The sequence below is a fragment of the Tachypleus tridentatus genome, unplaced genomic scaffold (assembly GCF_004210375.1).
Source record: "Tachypleus tridentatus isolate NWPU-2018 unplaced genomic scaffold, ASM421037v1 Hic_cluster_1, whole genome shotgun sequence".
In the NCBI taxonomy this organism is placed as follows: Eukaryota; Metazoa; Arthropoda; class Merostomata; order Xiphosura; family Limulidae; genus Tachypleus; species Tachypleus tridentatus.
Window position 1 is genome coordinate 32,521,496 of NW_027467777.1, and position 25,344 is coordinate 32,546,839.

Genomic DNA, 25,344 nt, shown 5'->3' on the forward strand with positions numbered 1-25,344 from the left:
AGACTAACGGGTACAGGATACTTGTCATGTTCGTCAGAAATGGCACGCGGCGCTGTATTTACATTTGACAATAATCAGACTCTTTGATGAGAGTTGTGGTCGAGTCGCTATTTTTTCTTATACTCTTCTTGCAATTGACGTGTCGGGCTAAACCATCTTTTAAACTACAAAGAAACCACGTGTCTATGAATGGACACGGTCTGTATGTAACTGTTTTAAGTCGTGTGATACGTGGCTGTGAAATGAACACGGGCAGTTGTTTAGACACATATTACACAGACAGGTGTACAAACTTGTCTATTTTGACGTCATTTTCATAAACCCTAAATAACTAATAAAACAAATTGTTCTGCTTATATATTTGTATACAGCTTCGTCATTGTTAGCTCACAACAGGACTTGACTCATTAATAAACCTTTACTGTTTGTAGCATGTTAAAAACGTTGAATGCGAATGCCTAATTGTTTTTACATCACGGTTATATTAATATGGGAAAAAAGTGGTTATATTTCATTCTAACAGACTGAGTTTTTTGTTTAGTTGAAACTTATTTAAATTATTCATTTGTTACAAAACCCTTTAGTTTTCATTGTTTACGATTTAGTGGTTTGTTTTACAGCTAATCCACTTGAGTTATTTGGTCTGTCCACCACATAGAATCGAACCCTGAATGTCTATGGGTTGTACGTTCCCTAAACTTATCCGTAACTCAGGGTTCGGTAAACTAAATTAACTGGTTGTAGTCACCTTGCGGTGATTATAGGTAATGTTACGAGCCTGGCGTGACCAGGTGGTTAGGGCACTCGACTCGGTATCTGAAGACCGCGAGTTCGAATTCCTGTCACACCAAACATGCTCTTCCTTTCAGCTGTGGGGACGTTATAATGTAAACTTACTGTATGTAACATTCTACCTTTAATCTTTGCAGTTTGTAATGTTACATCAACTTCTATACATGAACCTAACCCCTTCTATCCAATCAAACAATTGTTCTACTTCCAAGTGATTAGTTCATTCTATTGTTTCTTTATATTCTGGAAAACTGTACTGGACAACGAGTGGAATGTTGTCTGGACACATTCAGAATCGTGATCCAGACACTTCTGTAGCTATATATCACAACGATCGTGGACACGATATCTGTTACTTCAACACACTGGACAACAACGCAGTCATGAGCCATTCTATCGGTTTGGTCTCGAAGGAAATAAATGAAATGTTTTATTTTCTACAGCCTTGTGTTTCTACGTGCGACCATATGCGAGCATATGAACATACTTATGACCAAGTTCAAATCTAGGTTTTCCTGGTATATGTAGATACACGAACACACGTACATGTTTACTTCTTAAGATTAACTTTTATATTTCATTTCTGGACAACAGAGAACTAGGTATATTTCCAGTGTTAATTGTGCGAAATAGGTTTCTAACGTTATAAGACAACAGACTTTTCTTTGAACCGCGGAGGAGTGAACATTGGGAAGTGGACATTGTCTCCTAGCAATAGTGCACAACACCCTACATAACTGTTTTATTGACATTTACAAAGTATCTATATTTAAATGAAACTTTAGTTTCTAACTGTCATTTCTGTTTGCTATGATACATACGTATGTGTTAATATTATCCAAATTAACATTATTCATTTGCCAGTGATTAGTGTGTAAAGTTAGACATTTGTATTTTATTTTTGATCTTTTGTTGTTTTTTTGGTATCAAATTTTTTATTCCAAGGTTTAAAATGACTACAGGGCGGACGTCCCGTCCTGAACATTAATATATCTCTTTAGCAATACCATCTTTTGTAATAAAGGTTTTACTTGTTTTTTAAATATTAATTTTGATTTAATAATTCCGTTTTTCTTCAGTGACAACGTTGAATTTCAAGTGAGGTCTCTGATTCTAGCTACTGACATCACCCGACAGCAGGAATTTTTAACAACGTTTAAAGTAAGATTCAATTTTTCACCATTTCGCTGTTGCTATTACAAAACAGCGTTTTAAACCAAACATTGTTTTATATAAGTTTTAAATGTTGCTTTCCATTAACCCTAACATTACGTGTTATTCGTCTTAACGTTGCTTGTCACTAGCCATAACGTTACCTTTTATTAAGCCTAAAGTTACCTGTCATTATTTCTAACATTACTTTTAATTAGCCTTAACTTTTCGTTATCCTTGACCTTAATTTTCGTTTACCCTAACAGTAGTATTTATTATCCTTAATGTTACATTTTAACAACAGTGGTTCAACTGGCAGCCTCGTGGGGGCTTACAAATGAATTTTTCTGTTTCTCGCAACAAAATGGCCTGACCCTTAAATTTTTCAACGGGGACCTATTATGATCCTTCCTCAATTCTAAGGCAAAAAAAACAAACAAAAAAAAAACCTAAAGCTCCATAAGACTCTTGTAGACTCTTAGCCTGGAGCTAACGACCACATAGCCCCTCCCTTTATCTATCCTCTACTTCGCACTCGTGAATAACGTCTTGCAAATCATTTACGCTTTACTAAATATAGATTCACCAATAAATTTCAACTGGTCATATAAGCACGAAGTTACGGCCCTCCAATGTTTGGAGTCCATGGCTAAAAGGTTGGTTAGTCATATTTTTAAGAATGTGGTGATAGCCGTAATTGAACCACTAACCAAGATATAATTATATTTATAGTACCGATACTATACAAAGTGGAAAACTTGGAGAATCTGGAAAAGAATCCCAAAAGTTGAATAAAAGAACATGAAAAATTGAATTGTTTTAATTTTAAATCTCAGAACCCGCAGTCGTATTCTAGTCATACTGTTAAGCTGTACCAGTTATTAATGTATTAAAACAAACTTATTACTCTGAACTGTACTTCCTTGTATATAGATACTTCGCTTTAATCTGGAATGTTTATTATTCTTTATAACGATAATGAGAAACGTTGGATGTTAACAACATTCTAAGTTCACAAGAACTGTATAAAGATATACTATCACCCCCACAAGAGGATAACTGACACACACATATATATATATACAGTGTCGAACATCAGATTGGTACTAATCACTACAATAGGAAATCGCTGTCAGTTTGTTTATATTATAGTCTTTTTACTATTAATGTTCGTAAGACGATATTTATCTGACTTGGTTGACAAAAAATTCACTTAACACGTGGTCATGACGTGCGTTTTCGAAACAAATGTCATATTCAACCTTGGTAAATAATGGTTGTAAGTTATATTCAACATAAGAGTCTGCTCACAACAAGTTATTTCTGGAGTTTTTGTCTCACCTTTTACTGTTATTTTATCGTGTTTTTATTTTCAGAACTATTTAGAAGAAAAAACACTTGATTTATCAAAGAAAGAAATGAGACATTTTATTTTACAGGTAGGTTTTACAAAAGTTTTATAAAAAATGGTGAAAATTGTAATTACAATCAATAATATATGTAAAATCAACATGCCGAATTCAAAGATCTATCAATATATCTAAAACCAACATGGCCAGTTCATAGATCTAACAATATATTTAAAAATCAACATGGCCAGTTCATAGATCTAACAATATATGTAAAATCAACATGGGCAGTTCATAGATCTAACAATATATGTAAAACCAACATGGCCAGTTCATAGATCTAATAATATATGTGAAATCAACATGAACAGTTCATAGATCTAACAATATATGTAAAACCAACATGGGTAGTTCATAGATCTAACAATATATGTAAAAATCAACATGGGCAGTTCATAGATCTAACAATATATGTAAAAATCAACATGGGCAGTTCATAGATCTAACAGTATATGTAAAAATCAACATTGGCAGTTCATACATCTAACAATATAAGTAAAAATCAACATGGGCAGTTCATAGATCTAACAATATATGTAAAACCAACATGGGCAGTTCATAGATCTAACAATATATGTAAAACCAACATGGGTAGACCATAGATCTAACAATATATGTAAAACCAACATGGGCAGTTCATAGATCTAACAATATAAGTAAAAATCAACATGGGCAGTTCATAGATCTAACAATATATGTAAAACCAACATGGGTAGACCATAGATCTAACAATATATGTAAAACCAACATGGGCAGTTCATAGATCTAACAATATATGTAAAACCAACATGGTCAGTTCATAGATCTAACAATATATATAAAACCAACATGGGCAGTTCATAGATCTAACAATATATGTAAAAATCAACATGGTCAGTCCATAGATCTAACAATATATGTGAAACCAACATGGTCAGTTCATAGATCTAACAATATATGTAAAAATCAACATGGTCAATCCATAGATCTAACAATATATGTAAAAATCAACATGGGCAGATCATAGATCTAACAACATATGTAAAAATCAACATGGGCAGTCCATAGATCTAACAATATATGTAAAACTCAACATGGGCAGTTCATAGATCTAACAGTATATGTAAAAATAAACATGGGCAGTTCATAGATCTAACAATATATGTAAAACCAACATGGGCAGTTCATAGATCTAATGATATATGTAAAAATCAACATGGTTAGTCCATAGATCTAACAATATATGTAAAACCAACATGGGCAGTTCATAGATCTAACAATATATGTAAAAATCAACATGGTCAGCTCATAGATCTAACAATATATGTAAAAATCAACATGGGCAATTCAGGGATCCAACAATATATGTAAAAATCATCATGGGTAGTCCATAGATCTAACAATATATGTAAAAACCAACATGGGCAATTCATAGATCTAACAATATATGTAAAACCAACATGGGCTGTTCATAGATCTAACAATATATGTAAAACCAACATGGGCAGTTCATAGATCTAACAATATATGTAAAATCAACATGGCCAGTTCATAGATCTAACAATATATGTAAAAATTAACATGGCCGGTTCATACATCTAACAATATATGTAAAATCAACATGAGTAGTTCATAGATCTAAAATATATGTACAAACCAACATGGGTAGTTCATAGATCTAATGATATATGTAAAAATCAACATGGGCAGTCATGGATCTAACAATATATGTAAAAATCAACATGGGCAGTTCATAGATCTAACAATATATGTAAAACCAACATGGGCAGTTCATACATCTAACAATATATGTAAAATCAACATGGGTTGTTCATAGATCTAACAATATATGTAAAACCAACATGGGCAGTTCATAGATCTAACAATATATGTAAAAATCAACATGGGCAGTTCATAGATCTAACAATATATGTAAAATCAACATGGCCAGTTCATAGATCTAACAATATATGTAAAACCAACATGGGCAGTTCATAGATCTAACAATATATGTAAAACCAACATGGGCAGTTCATAGATCTAACAATATATGTAAAACCAACATGGGCAGTTCATAGATCTAACAATATATGTAAAATCAACAGAATACTGTTGAACTTTGGCCAAGTTTGTTACGTCCGATGTTCAGTTTTTAACATTTCTCAGTCTTCTTGTGGACAGACTATTTCAGTTCATATTTAAAGTATTTTATTCACAACTTTAACTGGTAGGCAGTGAAACTGGACATGTGCTCAGTGTAAGCTTCTGTCAGGCGAGATACGTCCCTGTAATAATAAACAAAATGTATCTTTTGTCTACAGTTCGTTAAAAAATAACTTAAACTACAGATGTTTTCACGTTTTACTTATTTTATAGGGGGCGTTTCTGTTTACTTAACGAAAAGAAATAAAGCAACTGATAATTGAATGTTGGTTTTTTCATCCAGATGGGTCTGAAATGTGCTGACCTCTGTAACCCCTGTCGTCCATGGGTTATTAGTCAACAGTGGAGTTACCAAGTGTGCCAGGAATTTTATCGTCAAGGTAGATTCGTCCTTTACTTTTGTTGTATGGTTTATCATATAAGTTATCATTTGAATGTAATATGAATGCATGTTTGAAATAACCGATAAAGGTTGCATTTAAGTTCTTTATTAAGAATGCTTCTATTGTTATAATCTGTATGTCCAGTTACCTTGTCGTGATGATTCGAAAACCCTGTTGGCACTTTAACTCCTTCAAGAACGATTACATTATAGGACTTTCTGATTGGTTCCATCAGGGAAGATTGTTACATAACTTTCTGGTTGGTTCCATCAGGGAAGATTGTTACATAACTTTCTGGTTGGTTCCTTCAGGGAAGATTGTTACATATTTTTCTGGTTGGTTCCTTCAGGGAATGTTGTTACATGGCATTCTGGTTGGTTCCTTCAGGGAATATTGTTGCATAACTTTCTAGTTGGTACCTTCATGTGAGATTGTTACATAACTTTCTGGTTGGTACCTTCAGGTGAGATTGTTACATAACTCTCTGGTTGGTTCCTTCGGGGAAGATTGTTACGTAACTTTCTGGTTGGTTCCTTCAGGTAATATTGTTATATAATTTTCTCCTGCCGTTTCACTGTGAAAGCATGTTGACGTTTCGGAAAAAGACATATCTTTAGTGGTTATCTGCAAAGAAAGGAAATTACGAATATATAGTGGTCTAGGTATTACCATGTGTGAGGAACAACGGATATATAGTGGTCTAGGTATTACCATGTGTGAGGAACAACGGATATATAGTGGTCTAGGTATTACCATGTGTGAGGAACAACGGATATATAGTGGTCTAGGTATTACCATGTGTGAGGAACAACGGATATATAGTGGTCTAGGTATTACCACCTGTGAGGAACAACGGATATATAGTGGTCTAGGTATTACCACCTGTGAGGAACAACGGATATATACTGATCTAGGTATTACCACCTGTGAGGAACAACGGATATATAGTGGTGTAGGTATTACCACCTGTGAGGAACAATGGATATATGCTGGTCTAGGTATTATGTGAGAAACAACGGCTTGTCAGGTGTTACCATATTTCCGAACATTTCTGTTCATCTGATATAAACACCAAAACATGAATGCCATAATTTATCTATTTTATTTCTGAACCGTAGGTGACATTGAACGTGAAATGAATCTTTCTGTTACTCCAATGTTTGACCGGACTAGAACCTCAGTAGCTAGAATACAGACTGGTAAGTTTGTTTGTTTGTTTTATGTAAAGAAATAACTTTGTTCCAGAAGTTCTTAGAGAACGGTTATTGTACGGACAGTGTTATCAAGAGTTGTGTTATCTATAGTGTTATCAAGAGTTGTGTTATCTACAGTGTTATCAAGAGTTGTGTTATCTATAGTGTTATCAAGAGTTGTGTTATCTAGTGTTATCAAGAGTTGTGTTAACTATAGTGTTATCAAGAGTTGTGTTATCTATAGTGTTATCAAGAGTTGTGTTATCTATAGTGTTATCAAGAGTTGTGTTATCTACAGTGTTATCAAGAGTTGTGTTATCCATAGTGTTATCAAGAGTTGTGTTATCTAGTGTTATCAAGAGTTGTGTTAACTATAGTGTTATCAAGAGTTGTGTTATCTATAGTGTTATCAAGAGTTGTGTTATCTAGTGTTATCAAGAGTTGTGTTATCTATAGTGTTATCAAGAGTTGTGTTATCTATTGTGTTATCAAGAGTTGTGTTATCTGGTGTTATCAAGAGTTGAGTTATTTAGTGTTATCAAGAGTTGTGTTATCTAGTGTTATCAAGAGTTGTGTTATCTGGTGTTATCAAGAGTTGTTTTATCTACAGTGTTATCAAGAGTTGTGTTATCTATAGTGTTATCAAGAGTTGTGTTGTATAGTGTTATCAAGAGTTGTGTTATCTACAGTGTTATCAAGAGTTGTGTTATCTATAGTGTTATCAAGAGTTGTGTTATCTAGTGTTATCAAGAGTTGTGTTATCTAGCGTTATCAAGAGTTGTTTTATCTACAGTGTTATCAAGAGTTGTGTTATCTACAGTGTTATCAAGAGTTGTGTTATCTACAGTGTTATCAAGAGTTGTGTTATCTAGTGTTATCAAGAGTTGTGTTATCTACAGTGTTATCAAGAGTTGTGTTATCTAGTGTTATCAAGAGTTGTGTTATCTAGTGTTATCAAGAGTTGTGTTATCTACAGTGTTATCAAGAGTTGTGTTATCTACAGTGTTATCAAGAGTTGTGTTATCTACAGTGTTATCAAGAGTTGTGTTATCTAGTGTTATCAAGAATTGTGTTATCTATAGTGTTATCAAGAGTTGAGTTATTTAGTGTTATCAAGAGTTGTGTTATCTATAGTGTTATCAAGAGTTGTGTTGTATAGTGTTATCAAGAGTTGTGTTATCTACAGTGTTATCAAGAGTTGTGTTATCTATAGTGTTATCAAGAGTTGTGTTATCTAGTGTTATCAAGAGTTGTGTTATCTAGCGTTATCAAGAGTTGTTTTATCTACAGTGTTATCAAGAGTTGTGTTATCTACAGTGTTATCAAGAGTTGTGTTATCTAGTGTTATCAAGAGTTGTGTTATCTACAGTGTTATCAAGAGTTGTGTTATCTAGTGTTATCAAGAGTTGTGTTATCTAGTGTTATCAAGAGTTGTGTTATCTACAGTGTTATCAAGAGTTGTGTTATCTACAGTGTTATCAAGAGTTGTGTTATCTACAGTGTTATCAAGAGTTGTGTTATCTAGTGTTATCAAGAATTGTGTTATCTATAGTGTTATCAAGAGTTGAGTTATTTAGTGTTATCAAGAGTTGTGTTATTTAGTGTTATCAAGAGTTGTGTTATCTAGTGTTATCAAGAGTTGTGTTATCTACAGTGTTATCAAGAGTTGTGTTATCTAGTGTTATCAAGAGTTGTGTTATCTATAGTGTTATCAAGAGTTGTGTTATCTATTGTGTTATCAAGAGTTGTGTTATCTGGTGTTATCAAGAGTTGTGTTATCTAGTGTTATCAAGAGTTGTGTTATCTAGTGTTATCAAGAGTTGTGTTATCTACAGTGTTATCAAGAGTTGTGTTATCTACAGTGTTATCAAGAGTTGTGTTATCTGTAGTGTTATCAAGAGTTGTGTTATCTACAGTGTTATCAAGAGTTGTGTTATCTAGTGTTATCAAGAATTGTGTTATCTATAGTGTTATCAAGAGTTGAGTTATTTAGTGTTATCAAGAGTTGAGTTATTTAGTGTTATCAAGAGTTGTGTTATCTAGTGTTATCAAGAGTTGTGTTATCTACAGTGTTATCAAGAGTTGTGTTATCTAGTGTTATCATGAGTTGTGTTATCTACAGTGTTATCACGAGTTGTGTTATCTACAGTGTTATTAAGAGTTGTGTTATCTGTAGTGTTATCAAGAGTTGTGTTATCTACAGTGTTATCAAGAGTTGTGTTATCTGTAGTGTTATCAAGAGTTGTGTTATCTACAGTGTTATCAAGAGTTGTGTTATCTAGTGTTATCAAGAATTGTGTTATCTATAGTGTTATCAAGAGTTGAGTTATTTAGTGTTATCAAGAGTTGTGTTATCTAGTGTTATCAAGAGTTGTGTTATCTACAGTGTTATCAAGAGTTGTGTTATCTACAGTGTTATCACGAGTTGTGTTATCTACAGTGTTATCAAGAGTTGTGTTATCTAGTGTTATCAAGAGTTGTGTTATCTACAGTGTTATCAAGAGTTGTGTTATCTACAGTGTTATCAAGAGTTGTGTTATCTACAGTGTTATCAAGAGTTGTGTTATCTAGTGTTATCAAGAGTTGTGTTATCTACAGTGTTATCACGAGTTGTGTTATCTACAGTGTTATCACGAGTTGTGTTATCTAGTGTTATCATGAGTTGTGTTATCTACAGTGTTATTAAGAGTTGTGTTATCTATAGTGTTATCAAGAGTTGTGTTATCTAGTGTTATCAAGAGTTGTGGTATGTACAGTGTTATCAAGAGTTGTGTTATCTCGTTTGATTTCCATTTTCAGATTTCTTCCGATATGTGGTGTCTCCTCTGTTCGAAATCTGGGACCAATTTATGAACACTTCTCTCTCAAATCACTTGATGATGAACCTGAGACACAATCATGCTGTGTGGAAGGGCGAGCTTGATGGAGAGTTGGCAGACAGAGAAGACACAACTACAACACTTGGTTTGGCTGCCATGGAAGAGGGTGCCCCACTGGCATCTGATGAAGAGGACCCGACAGACGAGTGTGGAAGTTTATTTAGTAAAAGCTTTTTCTTGGAAGAAACTTTAAGAACCTCTCAGAGACGTCGATACAGCATGCCTGCAAAAACATTCTTTGTCTCTCCACGTGACAGCATCTTCCAGAAAAGTGTCCCTCAGGTTTTCCGGTATCGGAGGAGTAGTAGTATAGGAGTGTTGTCTTCTCCATCATTTCGAGTTCCTAGCCCCAAAATGTACAAACCTTCTGAAGAACTTACAGCATTCGAGCTCCTTCGACCCAGAACGACCATTGTTTCACTCTCAGCCAACTCTGATGAACTGTTTGTTGAAAGGTTTCAGACTTTAGAAGAAGTAGAAAAAAGACAGCTGTCTGCTTCTTGTACAAGAAGGACAAAAACTTGTCTTCAAATCACAAAACCTGAGGGTGTTGATAAACCAGAAGCGATAGAATGTTCCACTACTCTTGGGGAGGTATTACCCACTCTGGTGTATGCTCAGAGAGCAGTAGCTTCATCAACTGATACCAGTGGTAGCTCGTCAGAAACTGATGACCCCGTTAAGATGCACGGTGATTTAGGGATGTTGGATGACCCAGTTGTCCAATGTAATCATGGTTGCTGTGAACAGCCCTCGTCACTTAAATGCTTTCAAGTTTATACAAAAAATGCTCAAAAAACTCAGTCTCTCAGACAATCAATTTCTAGTTCAATTCCGGGTGAACAGGGTAACTCACAAAAACCTTCTGCATCTGGTCAACCAGCAAGTATTGTTAGTGAATGCGTAGAACTTATTGAACAATGTGCAGGTTCTCAGGAGAATGAGAACCATTCCTTCACTTCAGAAACTCCTGCTTCTTCGTTACCAGAACAAAAGGACGAGAGCTGCTACGTTACATTTTCACTGGGAGAAGACAGTCCTGGTAAAGAACCAAGCAAACACGAGAAACAACCTTCTTGGTCAACCCACGTCAGTCGTACTTTGTCAGAAGAACGCCCAAAACCTCCGAGCAAGGAGTTTGATTCCCCAGCGCCATCGTTAAAGGGTTCCACAAGCAGTTTGACTTCAATCAGTTCAAGACTTACTTGTCGGAGAGGTTCAGCTCCCATGATTATCACAAGCAGTACCCTTTCTGGTATCCAAGGTCTAAGTGAATTTTCTGATTCAAATGCACGTCCACGTGCTTCAGCTTTCGGTCGCCGATGGTCTATTCCAGTGGAACCTGTAAAAGGTTTGTGTTTCAAAATGTTTCCCAGTGTTAATTCACCCACCACTGATTTTTCTTAGATTTACTGAAATCCGTTTAATACCAGATATTAATTACTATTGCTTTCTCTTGGAGTTGCTGAAACGGATTTAGTACCAGATATTTGTAGTTATAACTTAAGTCACTAGATGGCTTAATCTAGTCACAGAATTATATTAAATGACGCAATTTGTCATTCCTACAAACTTTTACAAGTTTTGTTAATCACACCAGAGTTTACTCCGCTTTCTTGTTGAACTAAATTATCTTCAAAAGGAAAGTTAATTAAGTTCAGTAAAACAAAACCATTACCAAAAGTTTCCTTTTATTCAGATTTTTGCTTCCGAATTACAAAAATGTGAAGCTTTTGTACTTCATTCCAAGCACGTACTCAGATAGGTATTGAATCACATGTTACGCTGACGCAAGCCTAAAAAAATGTAATGTAACAGCGACCTCTGGTGGCTAATATATTATGCGAACTGTTTTTGGTATGCAATAGAAGAATGTCCAAATAGTAATTTGTATTTCATCACGAAAAACAGTAATTATCATGTGAAGTGAAATAATAATAAGACATTTTTTAGAAGGCTTAGTCGGGTATTCCCTGTGGCTTTCCATGCACACTCAGGGTATCCTCTGTAGCTTTCCATGCACCCTCATGGTATCCTCTGTAGCTTTCCATGCACACTCAGGGTATCCTCTGTAGCTTTCCATGCACACTCAGGGTATCCTCTGTAGCTTTCCATGCACCCTCAGGGTATTCTCTTTAGCTTTCCATGCACACTCAGGGTATCCTCTGTAGCTTTCCATGCACACTCAGGATATCCTCTGTAGCTTTCCATGCACCCTCAGGGTATCCTCTGTAGCTTTCCATGCACACTCAGGGTATCCTCTGTAGCTTTCCATGCACACTCAGGGTATCCTCTGTAGCTTTCCATGCACCCTCAGGGTATTCTCTTTAGCTTTCCATGCACACTCAGGGTATCCTCTGTAGCTTTCCATGCACACTCAGGATATCCTCTGTAGCTTTCCATGCACCCTCAGGGTATCCTCTGTAGCTTTCCATGCACACTCAGGGTATCCTCTGTAGCTTTCCATGCACACTCAGGATATCCTCTGTAGCTTTCCATGCACCCTCAGGGTATTCTCTTTAGCTTTTCATGCACACTCAGGATATCCTCTGTAGCTTTCCATGCACCCTCAGGGTATCCTCTGTAACTTTCCATGAACCCTCAGGGTATCCTCTGTAGCTTTCCATGCACACTCAGGGTATCCTCTGTAGCTTTCCATGCACCCTAAGGGTATTCTCTTTAGCTTTCCATGCACACTCAGGATATCCTCTTTAGCTTTCCATGCACACTCAGGCAGGATATTCTCTTTAGCTTTTCATGCACACCCAGGATATCCTCTTTAGCTTTCCATGCACCCTCAAGGTATCCTCTGTAGCTTTCCATGAACCCTCAAGGTATCTTCTGTAGCTTTCCATGCACACTCAGGGTATTCTCTGTATCATTGCACATCCCCCACACTTCTTTGTGTCCTAAATGACAGAGTTAGAGATGTTTCTAACAAATAGGAGTGTCTGCCCGTGGACCAACTTCTGTTGGTATGATCGACACGGCTTTTCACTCGAGGAGAGTTATATTAATAAATAACACACAGTTTAATTACTGATTGTTTGTTTTTGAACTGCGCGTAAGAGGGCTATCTGCGCTACTCTTTTACTAAAGATTAGTGGAATTGAGCGTCACATTATAACGCCTTCACGGTTGAAAGGTGCGACGGGGAGTCGAACGCCTTAACCCGCCTGGCCATTAAGTGTCTAATGTTGTTGTATATTATAATTTGACTTCACATGTATAAATAAACATTTATTTTCTCTGCAAGAAGTATGACGTCATGGGATGTGATAGGTGAAGCAGTTAAAAATATACGGACGGTAAAGAAGAGAAAAACAAAGATTAATCAGCATGTGTCGTACAAAACAAGACTTCATGAATTAACTTTAGGACTAAAGCAAGTATAAGATATACAGACATGACGTCTGAATCAACATATTAGGTTACAGTTGACAGTAATCTGTTTTCAAGACAACGCTGAAGTGTTGTAAAACAAAATGGGTGAAAGTTCATATGATAATTGAAACAGTGAAAGTAATGCAAAGTCCTGACCACCTAACGTTAGCGAAAGTGGTGTATTTTTTTAACCGTATACCCTTCAACTTCTGCAGGGTACGTTCCTTGATAAGCCTAAATCGGAAATATAATCAGTCACGTGGAAAAACATCTCTCCCATCTACCACATAACACTTGCAATCATGGGTTGCTAATATATTAAAAGACTGTTTATTCAACAAGCTCGCTCGTTAACTGAATTAACTCTTAAGTAACTGATTGGTTCTCCAATAATTTTCTGGTATTTTGCCACACTGGTTTTGAAAGGTTATAGAAACTTCGAGATGTTGTGCATTTATCGTAAATTATGGAACTCGAGAAATTTTTCGACGTTACACAAAATCATTACGTTATGTCAAATTCTCTCTATCAACAACAAAAAACACACATCCAAATTGAAATATTAAAAAAAAACAGCCTACAACAGTTTTACGTATATCCTGGCCTTCTTATGTCACGTAAAGTCAATTCATTGATTTCCAAGTGCGTTCGGGTATTTTCGCATTTTTTACTCACAGTTTATAATGATTATGTTGTTTAAGTTTAGCTTTGATCAAACGTATGTCCTTACTGAATAACGTTTGTAAATATTTAACTTTGTGTGTTTCCAGCCCTCTCAAATCAGTGTCTCAATTTTCGAACAATGAACTTTTGAATTTCTAACGCACTGTTGTCGTTGTGGGGTTTTGTAACCTAAATGTTCTAAAAATGGATTAATAATAACTTTGTTTGTTATCGAGTGATTAAAAGTCGTGTTTAAAGAATATTGGATTAATATTTTAGTTGTATTTCTGAATTACCAACGACGTCTGTTGTTAAGTGTATTAGAAACAGTAACCGATTACCCGTGGCGCCAGTGCAATAGAACCGCGTGTGACGTAATCTTGACGTCATATCTGCACCTTGAGAAGGGACAAAAACAAAGTTCTCCGTTATGGGAAACGGAGGAAATTGTGATCCCTATTGCACATAGGGGTTGCACATCGAGTAATAAAAAGTTTCTCCGGTTTAATATAAGTGAGAGTTCCATTATAGTATGATTTCTCGTGTTTAAATATTACTTTATTACGCAACTAGAATATTTGAAAATATGGTTTTATCTTTAAGGTTTACTTGGCCGTTCTGAGTCTCAAAACTTGAAAAACAAGCAAGACAGAACTTCTCATTACAGGACTTCACAGAAAGAACTGGTTCGACGACACAGTTTTGGCTTGCTTGTTGTACCATCACCGGGACCGGTTAAGGAAGGCTTTGGCACTGGGCTAACGAACACAGTAACCATCTGCAGTACCAGAGGTAACGGTTCTGGTCGGCCAGGAAGAGGCAGCCAGAGCTCAGAAGATCAGGATATATTCCTACCGTGCGTTCCACCTTCTAGAAACCAGCTTGCAAAAAGACGAGGTTCTCTACCCGCAGACGTGCCCCTGTCCCTCATGTGCTGTGTGCAGCCCGTCGAAACCCCCGCCCATCAAACACCTGTTTGTGGAATGGAATCCATTCAAAAACTAGACAGGGTTTCTCCATCTACAAACCCAATTTCTCGACGAAATTCCATGGGAGAACTTTTGCAAGTACTTCTGGGTCCAGTAGGTAGTCGCTTCGCTCTCCAGGGTTTGATTGCGGGGCCCAGCAAAGGACAAAACACCGAAGCACAGGACATTGTGGCTATCCCGGGTCGTACAGGAAAACAGGGAGGTTCGGGAGGGTTAGAGCTCTTCTCCGGATTCTGGCGCACCAAACCTCTAGAGAAGTCCCCCGAACCTCACGCCACCAGACAGCGGATGAAACTTCCCCAACATTCGTGTTCCCTAGACTCCGTAGAATATCCCGATTGGCTTCTCCAACCTGGAACCTTAAGCCACGCTTTGTGCAGGAACACCAGCCTTACAGCTACTGCAGCCGGCTTTATTCAACCTTCAGTGGTCCCCAACTCTGCAAGATGCCAACGAAGGCGGGGTTCTCTACCTATAAATGTTCCCCTTCTTCCAGTGAACTCAGGTATGTTTAAACATCTTTAAAACTGTTATAAAGCAGATCCAATACAGGCGAGGTTCTCTACCTATAAATGTTCCCCTCCTTCCAGGGAACTCAGGTATGTTTAAACATCTTTAAAACTGTTATAAAACAGATCCAGTACAGGCGGGGTTCTCTACCTATAAATGTTCCCCTTCTTCCAGTGAACTCAGGTATGTTTAAACATCTTTAAAACTGTTATAAAACAGATCCAGTACAGGCGAGGTTCTCTACCTATAAATGTTCCCCTTCTTCCAGTGAACTCAGGTATGTTTAAACATCTTTAAAACTGTTATAAAACAGATCCAGTACAGGCGAGGTTCTCTACCTATAAATGTTCCCCTTCTTCCAGTGAACTCAGGTATGTTTAAACATCTTTAAAACTGTTATAAAACAGATCCAGTACAGGCGAGGTTCTCTACCTATAAATGTTCCCCTTCTTCCAGTGAACTCAGGTATGTTTAAACATCTTTAAAACTGTTATAAAGCAGATCCAGTACAGGCGAGGTTCTCTACCTATAAATGTTCCCCTTCTTCCAGTGAACTCAGGTATGCTTAAACATCTTTAAAACTGTTATAAAACAGATCCAGTACAGGCGAGGTTCTCTACCTATAAATGTTCCCCTTCTTCCAGTGAACTCAGGTATGTTTAAACATCTTTAAAACTGTTATAAAACAGATCCAGTACAGGCGAGGTTCTCTACCTATAAATGTTCCCCTTCTTCCAGTGAACTCAGGTATGTTTAAACATCTTTAAAACTGTTATAAAACAGATCCAGTACAGGCGAGGTTCTCTACCTATAAATGTTCCCCTTCTTCCAGTGAACTCAGGTATGTTTAAACATCTTTAAAACTGTTATAAAGCAGATCCAGTACAGGCGAGGTTCTCTACCTATAAATGTTCCCCTTCTTCCAGTGAACTCAGGTATGTTTAAACATCTTTAAAACTGTTATAAAACAGATCCAGTACAGGCGAGGTTCTCTACCTATAAATGTTCCCCTTCTTCCAGTGAACTCAGGTATGTTTAAACATCTTTAAAACTGTTATAAAACAGATCCAGTACAGGAATTTAAAAAGCAAATAAAATCTCGAAACATTTGTTTATTTGTTATTTGTGTAAATCGCCGCTAGGGCCACATCACTTCAGGTGTTTAAGACGCTTTAAATATATAATACCCCCCCCTCATTTTTGTGACGGCTTGACTGGGCTGCTCGTTAGGGTTATTCCAAACATGACGTGGGGGTGTTATAAAGTTACGAGCAATCCCACTATTCTTGGATATAAGAGTAGCCCAAGAGTTGGTTGTGGGTGGTGATGACTTCCCTCTATTATTACAACGCTAAAATTCAGATTTCGATACCCGTGGTGGTCAGAGCACAGATAGCCTATTGTGTTACTTTGTGCAAAATTCAAAAACAAACATTTTTGAGAAAAACTATAAATCTAAATAATAATAATTATTATTATTATTATCCGCAACAAAATATAGTCTTAAATAATCTATAATTAATATAGTAATTAATTTAATATGATTATTACTATCTCGCCCTTGAAAGAAAAAATAAACACTGTTTTCAGAGAGATAAAATTCCTTTTGTAATTTTTAAAACTTGAATAAATGATAATATTATGAGCTGCTTGTAAGTAATATTTTATTACAATGTTCAGTTTTTACGGTAAGGAAATACATTTTTGAAACAGGTTCGACATGTCAATCAGTGGTACAAAGATACATAGATATCTACTAGTAATATATGTGTTTTATAACAACGAAGGGAGTGAGCGTTACAAATAGCACAGTGAGGTCAATTATAATCTTTGTATGCAACCCATTCAACAACCTTTATTTCCGAAAGAACATTTTACCGCCATCTTGTGGCAATTATCAGTAGCAAATTTAATTTTTATTTAAATATAAGTAAGGCTCTAGGATCTATTTTTCAGTGTATAAAATGTGTTTGTGTGTGTGTGTGTGTTTTTAACTACATTTTAAAATATAAAATAGCACAAACAACTAGGTACTAGGATATTATTCGCTATCCTGGACTGCTTTTCGTAAACGTCGTCTGCGTTCCTTACCGAGACAACTTCCTGTATGATGTTATCACAATAAAACAGATAATAATTTTAATAATATCATTCTATATTATTGCCAGATATCATTAGAATATTTATAAAATTTTAACTGGTGAATATCTATTGTACGTCGTTTCTTACGAGGTATTTTTCCTCTATTACCCCATTTTCTGGAAATGGCTTGTTTCTTGTAAATTTAAGCAACCAGTTACATTCTTATATCTTATATGTTATTTTATATCCTATTTATTGCTGTCAGTTATTTGAAATGCTTTACGCTTATTTTTTATTTTTATGTGAAGTAATACAACAGTAATAACAGTTATGTTTTCTCTCTTCGTAACACAAATTACTCAGTGTAAGTAACAAGTTTTATTGATTTTGGTGTTCAGGGATATGCTGTGGGTTTCATTTAATTTGCTAAATATCATAGCCCTTGCTAACGAGAGAACTTATTTTTTTATTTTCTACAGAAATAGTTCAAGCGAGCGTTCACAATAACTTATATTTCGGTTATAACATCGTATTTTACTACGCGTATTAAGTCTAATGATTTCAGCTACAGTGATTTTTATCACAAATACTAGGCCTAATTATTTCTGTTACATTTCAGTATGGACCAAACAGATAGCCTAATGTGGTTTTGCTGTAAGAAAACACACACATTTCAATATAAATTTTATCCCATATATTAGGCTTAATTATTTATTTTACATTTTCAACGTGATTATTGTCACGAATACTAGGCCTAATGCTTTCTGTTATATTTTAATGTGATATTTATCCCTAGTGACTTCTTTTAGAATTTCAACGCGATTAATGTTACTAATATTAGGCCTTTTCAGTTCTTGTACTGTTTCAAACTTATTTTTAACCCAGATATTAAACCTAATGATTTATTTTACTGTTCCAACACGAATTTTGTCAAGGAATTTTGAACTAATGATTTCTGTTATGTTGTTGTTTTTTTTATCTCAAACATTAGGCCTCTTAATTTCTATTACTTTTTAATGTGATTTTCATCAGATTCATAGATATTAAGTCTTGTTTTCAAAACTTGTACTTAAAATAATACATGCATAAATATATATATACGAACTGGTCTCTGCGTTAAATAATTGTTGCTTTAATTGCGAGATTTATTCGGGCAACAAAACACTGAAAGTACAAATTCATTTATCTGACGAACACATTTTAAACGAAGTTTAATTTAGATGTATTATATTCTTATTTAAGTGGTCTAAGTTGTGGTCATCATTTTAAATTATGCCCAATGTTAAATATTTCCGTCACATTAAATCTTGTATTCTAATTATTATTGATAGTGTAGTTGTTTTGAATCAAGCACAAAGCTACACACTAGGCTATCTGTGCTCTGCTCACCACGGATATCGAAACCCGCATTTTAGCATTTAAGTTCACAGACATACCGCTGAGCCACCGGGGGGGCACATTATTGATGAAAATTAAATAACTTACATATGAGATGTAGTATACCTACTGCCTTTTCTTCTTTCAGGTGACTCTCCCTCAGAGGACTAGAATGTTCGTGTTTCTGAACACTAGACTGCGTTGTTGTGCTCAAAAGACTCACAATCCATAATTTTTCAAGGTGTAGCCAAATACAAACAAACTATGCAACAAGCCCGCAGTGTTGAAGGATCTCTCTTAGAATCCACAAGTACAGATTTTACGAAGCTCACAATAAACAGTATGATGTTCGTCACATCATGGATGTTTTTGTCTGTCTGTCTGTCTGTGAAAATGAAAAATAAGGCAAAGCATTTGATAATTTCTTAATTACATATGATGTATGTTCGGAGGTGCTACAACTGGTAACACTAAAATATTATTCGAACTGATGTTAGTTGTTGTTTCGTGTTGAAAATCTTTATTTATTGTTCATGTCTGTATGTCCGTAATAACACGTTCCGTATTAATGGATTCAACTATAAGGTTCTATTCGGATTGTGTGTAGATGGTCTCTTTACCGTCCGTGTTCTTACGTTTTGTTTGGTGTCGTTTTGTTATCAAAAGAATAAGATATTGTTCAAAGTTTTTTAAGTGTTGACGTCATGTATTATAATTTGACGTTACGCACGCTGTATGTACCATAAGTAAAGTACACGGTTGTGTATTTGATGAATGAAATAAAATGTGCTATATATTTTCCGTATAAAATGGGTACTATCGTATTTGTGTCGTTTTAAGTTGCTTCTGTCGTATGTTTAGTGTACCGAAGTGACTACTGTCGTATTTGTACCGCATAGCAAAAAGTATGCTATACTTTGTGTATACTTTTGTATTTATACCCCCGACAAAAGTATACGTGCCAGGAAGTAATTCGAATATTACTTTTGTAAGATATAAATAAGTAAATAGTTCGCACTGAGTTTAACATTATCCTCTATTTTACGTTTCGTACCAGAGAAAGACGTAAGACTGTCGTTGTATTTGTATTTCTAAATATCAGCTGTGTAAGTATAAAGAATCATACAGCTTAATTGGATTGTGGAATCTAATTATCCAATGATCGTCGTGTTTAGTTCTGACTATAAAGTAATGATCCAATAATCGTCATGTTTACTTCTATCTATAAACTAGTGATCCAATCACCGTTATGTTTACTTCTATCTATAGACTAGTAATCCAATGATCGTCGTGTTTATTTATATTCGTAGCCTTGTGCTCCACTGTTGAGTTTTATCTGTAAATTATTTATCCAGTGATGACCTTGTATCTTCTTTTTACATTGTAATGCTCTTCCGGTGTTATGTGGTCTTTTGTTCACAGTTTGATAAACTACTGGTTTTTGTATGTGTTGTTGTTGTATCTGTCTGTCTGTACATCCGTACTGTACAGAACTTAAGACAGACCTATTCATGATGGTTACTCTTTTATTGACTAAAAATATGTACAAACATCAAAAAAGGGGTTACATTATAACATATTAGCTACAACTCCCACCACCTGGTGACCACAGTTTGTATTACACATCATTGCTCAGCCACAACTCTCAACACCTGGTAACTACAGTTTGCACTGAACAAAGATATTTAACCACAACTCTCACACCTAGTGACCACATTTTGTACTACACAGTTTTACCGAGCCACAACTCTCACCACCTAGTGACCACATTTTGTACTAAGTACACAGTTTTACTTAGCCACAATTCAGTAATGTTTCAGTAGGGTGTTTAGAGAGTTTTCCTTTATAACACTGACGCAATATAGTGGAAAATGTTCAAACATTTTATGTTAAAAATACATAACATACTGAGAAGTGATCAACAGCTACACCGACTATAATGTTTTAGAATGTGTTACAGGTTTTGTTTCATGATTTTTCATGCTTTAGAAAGTGTTTGAATATTTTATGTTGTACTATCTGTTGTTTAAAAAAGTGTTCAACTGTTCTATATTACAACCCTTGTAACGTTTTCGAGGTTTTAAAGTCGTAGTGTAGAGATTCTGTAATATTTCATAAAAAAATATTTTTTTTATTACAACGTCTATAACATTTAAAAAAATGCTCAAACGTTTTTTGTTTGTTTTACATTTATAATATGTTAGAAAGTGTTCAAATGTTTTGTGTTACAGCATTCGTAATGTTTTAGAATGTGTTAAGTGTTTTATTATATCGTCTTTAATGTGTTAAAAGTGTTCAAATGTTTTGGTGTTACAACATCTATAACTTTTAGAAAGTTGACGGATGAAATGAAAACTTATTTAAATCGTTTAGAAGAATCCTTAACACAACTCAACACAACAGTGCTATTAGTAACCTGTTAGTGACTTACAACTATACTCTTCAAAACAAGAAACGCAAAAGGGATATTTTTTGTTATTTTAAAGAGAAATATATGTAATAACGTTACAAGCTCAGAGTATGTGATGTAACACGTGTTAAGACACTGATTGTCAGACCAAAATGACAATAAAAGTTGTGCACTTTGAAAACGGAGGAAAACATCGGATTTTTCGCCAAAACGCATTCGTGTCCAATAAATTTGTTTGAGAGATCTGCATGTTCTGCAAGTGCAACATGTGCAAAATCCCTATAAAAGTGACGGGTTCTCGGCTTCCATAGCTCATTGTTAAGCCACCGACACGTAATACAGTTACGCCAAGACTGACTGAAGCACAACGCAACAACGCCATTGGTCAATTGGAAGCAGGCGAATCTCGATCAGATGTTGCCAGAGCTGTGAATGTCCACCCAAGCACCATCACAAGGCTATGGAATCGTCACCAATAACATGGATCAACTCGTGACTGTCCACGATCTAGCAGATCTCGTGTGACCATGCCCGCACAAGATCGCTACATCCGGTTACGTCACCTTCGGGATAGGACCACCACTGCGACGTCTACTGCCTCAACCATACCAGGGCTGCGTAGGATTTCCGATCAGACCGTACGCAACCGTCTACGAGATTCTTAGGCCCCATGTGCAACCCATCATGGTGAACGTCAACGACGTTTTCCAACATAACAACGCCCGTCCTCACACAGCCCGACTCACCACTGTCTTCTTGAGACACCACAACATCAACGTTCTTCCCTGACCCTCCAGATCACCAGATTTAAACCCCATAGAACATCTTTGGGACGAGTTGGACCGACGTCTGCGACGGCGACAACCTCAACCGCAGACTCTACCTCAGCTTGCAGCAGCTTTGCAGGCTGAGTGGACAGCCATTCCACAGGATGCGATTCGTCATCTCATCGCTTCCATGGGCAGGAGATGCCAAGCAGTTATTGATGCTCACGGGGGGCATACTCGTTATTGACGTTGAGTGACGTTAAACTTCAACTAGTGAGCATGGACTTCGCCTTTGCAGACTTTGGATGTTCAGCAGTGAATGTGCAAAGTTTCACACATGTCATACAGAACTACCCGGAATAAACTTGTTAACAATTTGTCTCATATTTTGCCTTTTGCGTTTCTTTTTTTGAAGAGTATATATTGAACGAAAGACAGGTCAGTCTGGTGACAACTTTATATGATGAATTCCATGTCATAATTGCACGAAATGGTTAAAACTGCTTGTTCTTCTGTTTCGTTAGTTTGCTTCTTGGTAGCTGCACAATGGACTAGTTGCTCTGTTTCCACTACAGAAATCGAACCTTGAATTTTAGCGTTGTAAACCCTGTAACTCACCAACAAACCGTCATACGTCCTAAAGTCACCTGTGTATTCAGTGTCGGTTTCATATGTATATATAGACTTAGGCTAGCGACGTTATTTATTATTTTCCTAACAGAGTCGGTTAGTGACGTCACATTAACCCGGGTTTAGAAGACATTGATTTTAGTGAACAAGCAAATATAGTTTATCAGAGAAAGGTTCTTAGTTGGTTGTATTCAGCACTTGTGTGTTTGTTCTTAACATGTTTTAAAATAACAATATGATGATAAAAAAAGTTTGTTTTTTTTGGGGGGAGATACTGTTTTGAGTCGTATTTTGCAGGATAATTAACCAGTTAAATCCTGTTTTTGTTAATTGTGAAGGAACAACCTAAGGGTAACTTACTACATCATTACAAACAACGAGGCACGTGCGTGAAACAAATATTCCCATTGTTACTTTTAATGAGGCCAGGTAGTTAAGGCACTCGGCTTGTAATCTGAGAGTCGCGGGTTTTACTCCCCATCACATCAAACATGCTCGCCCTTTCACCTGTGGGAGCGTTATAATGTTACGATCAATTCCACTATTAGTTGATAAAAGAGTACCCCAGTTTTGGCGGAAGGTGGTGATGATTAGCTGCCTTCTCTCTGGTCTTACACTGATAAATTAGGGACGGCTACCGCAGATAGCGTTCGTGTAGCTTTACGTGAAATGTACACCAATCCTTTTAATGTGTATAATTTTTAAACTTACTCCAGAAATTATTATTTTAAAAACAAACACTCGTAGCCCAACTCTCTAAGGAACATTAGGTTATTTCTGTTAAAGCAGGCCCGGCATGGCCAGGTGGTTAAGGCACTCGACTCGTAATCCGAGGGCCGCGGGTTCGAATCCCTGTCGCACCGAACATGCTCGCCCTTTCAGCTGTGGGGGGTTAGAATGTCATGGTCAATCCCACCATTCGTTCGTAAAAGAATAGCCCCATAGTTGGCGGTGGGTGGTGATGATTAATTAAGCCTTCCCTCTGGTTTTACACTGCAAAATTAGAGACGGTTAGCGCAGATAGCTGTCGTTTAGGTTTGCGCAAAATTCAAAACAAGCTGTTAAAACCAAAACTTGAACGAATATTTATTACGTTCTCAGAATAATCAGTTATTTTAATGTCAGATACAAACTTAATTATATGTAGTCAAAACTTTGTTCTCAAGCAAAATTTCTGTATCACTCGAACAGTTTCATAGAAGATTAAAATAATTTGTCATACATAAATCTCCCTCTAACAAGTCAGTTTCATGCTAGTATAGGTTCTGTCAATACAGTTAGTCCAAATAACGTCCGATATAATCTTCAAAACAGGGTCTTTCCTCAATTAGATCAAGTTTCTAAGTGATATCTGTTTTAGTTCGTACCGTAATAGCCAATGAACGGTACGTGTACCACAGTGAAGTTCAAAAAGCGATATTATGACGTTTGTTTGTTTTTTATGTTCATTTTTATTATTAGTTCATATAATAATGTTTTTGTTTTAAGTTATAGTTGTAATTGTTGCGTACCTACACCCTTGTGCAAATTAATTGAAACAATACAGAAAATTACGATTGTTTCAGTGTTTTGCGTTTTATTTCTGAGGATCCAAAAATTACTCACAAATTAATACATAATATGACCACCTTTATTTTTCAGAAGATCATTAATCCGCTTTGGCATCGAGTCCACGAGTTGACTGCAATCTTTACTAATGTTTGGATCGCGGTACCACACCTTAATTATGGCCTCAATTAGCTTACCTTTCGTAGTACAGTCTTTTCCCCGAAGTCTTTCTTTACAAATCGCTCAAATATTTTCAATTGGATTTAAGTCCGGAGAATTTCCAGGCCAGTCCAGCACCTTTGTTTGCGTTGTAGTCATAAAATTCTTCACAAGTTTCGATGTGTGGCACGGAGCCAAATCTTGCTGAAAAATTCCAGATCCATCTGGAAATCTCTTTTTCAATTCTGGAACGACTCTTCTTTGCAAAAACTTCGATGTACTGTGGTCCTCGCATCATACCTTCTCTGATGTGTAAGCCTCCGTCGCCATAGTCGTTGAAAAAGCCCCAAAACATCTTCTTCAATGGATATTTTACAAACTGATTGATGTGAGATTCTCGAAGTTTCTCATCTGGAGATCTGCGAACATGCAGACTTTTTTGACCTCATACAAAGAAATGAGTCTCGTCACTGAATAACACTTTCCTCCATTGTTCTTGTGTCCAGTTCTTGTATTTCAGACCCAATTGATTCCGTTTTTTCTTCATTGAGTTGGTAAGAAGTTGTTTTGACTGGTCTCCTTGCCCTTCTAACGCAATTTCGAATGACGTAGTATTCTTCAAAATTTCGTCATATATCCTAAAATTGGATCGACCGTACTGCAAAACACAGCTAATGACGCTATCTGTGTGAAAAAATGACTATTAAAGGAAATCAGCGGGTCCAGCAAGCCAACACCGGTCGTCATGCTGAAAATATTGTAAAATGACCATTTGTTTCAATTAATTTGCACAAGGGTGATGAGAGAGATTAAAACATTCAAGCATAATATAATTCCTTAAAAACGTGTGACGTGCATTAAGTCCGATAGATGGC

General features: G+C 36.1%; 1 protein-coding gene across 1 annotated transcript; it reads left to right on the plus strand.

Moving 5' to 3' along the window:
* Positions 1–1,808: 1,808 nt before the first annotated feature.
* Positions 1,809–20,359, plus strand: LOC143241854 (uncharacterized). Its single transcript, XM_076485132.1, has 7 exons — positions 1,809–1,953; positions 3,321–3,383; positions 5,779–5,875; positions 6,997–7,077; positions 9,871–11,301; positions 14,601–15,491; positions 19,104–20,359. Exons 2-7 carry the CDS (start codon positions 3,363–3,365, stop codon positions 19,124–19,126), a joined length of 2,544 nt encoding a protein of 847 aa, XP_076341247.1. The 5' UTR covers positions 1,809–1,953; positions 3,321–3,362; the 3' UTR covers positions 19,127–20,359.
* The last annotated feature ends 4,985 nt before the right edge of the window (positions 20,360–25,344 follow it).

What these genes read in the sequence shown, in the direction of transcription:
- LOC143241854 (XM_076485132.1), top strand. Translation starts at nt 3,363, where the DNA reads ATGAGACATTTTATTTTACAG. An exon ending in CCAGGAATTTTATCGTCAAG is followed by an intron (nt 5,876 to 6,996) that starts GTAGATTCGTCC and finishes TCTGAACCGTAG; the next exon opens with GTGACATTGAACGTGAAATG. An exon ending in AGTAGCTAGAATACAGACTG is followed by an intron (nt 7,078 to 9,870) that starts GTAAGTTTGTTT and finishes TTCCATTTTCAG; the next exon opens with ATTTCTTCCGATATGTGGTG.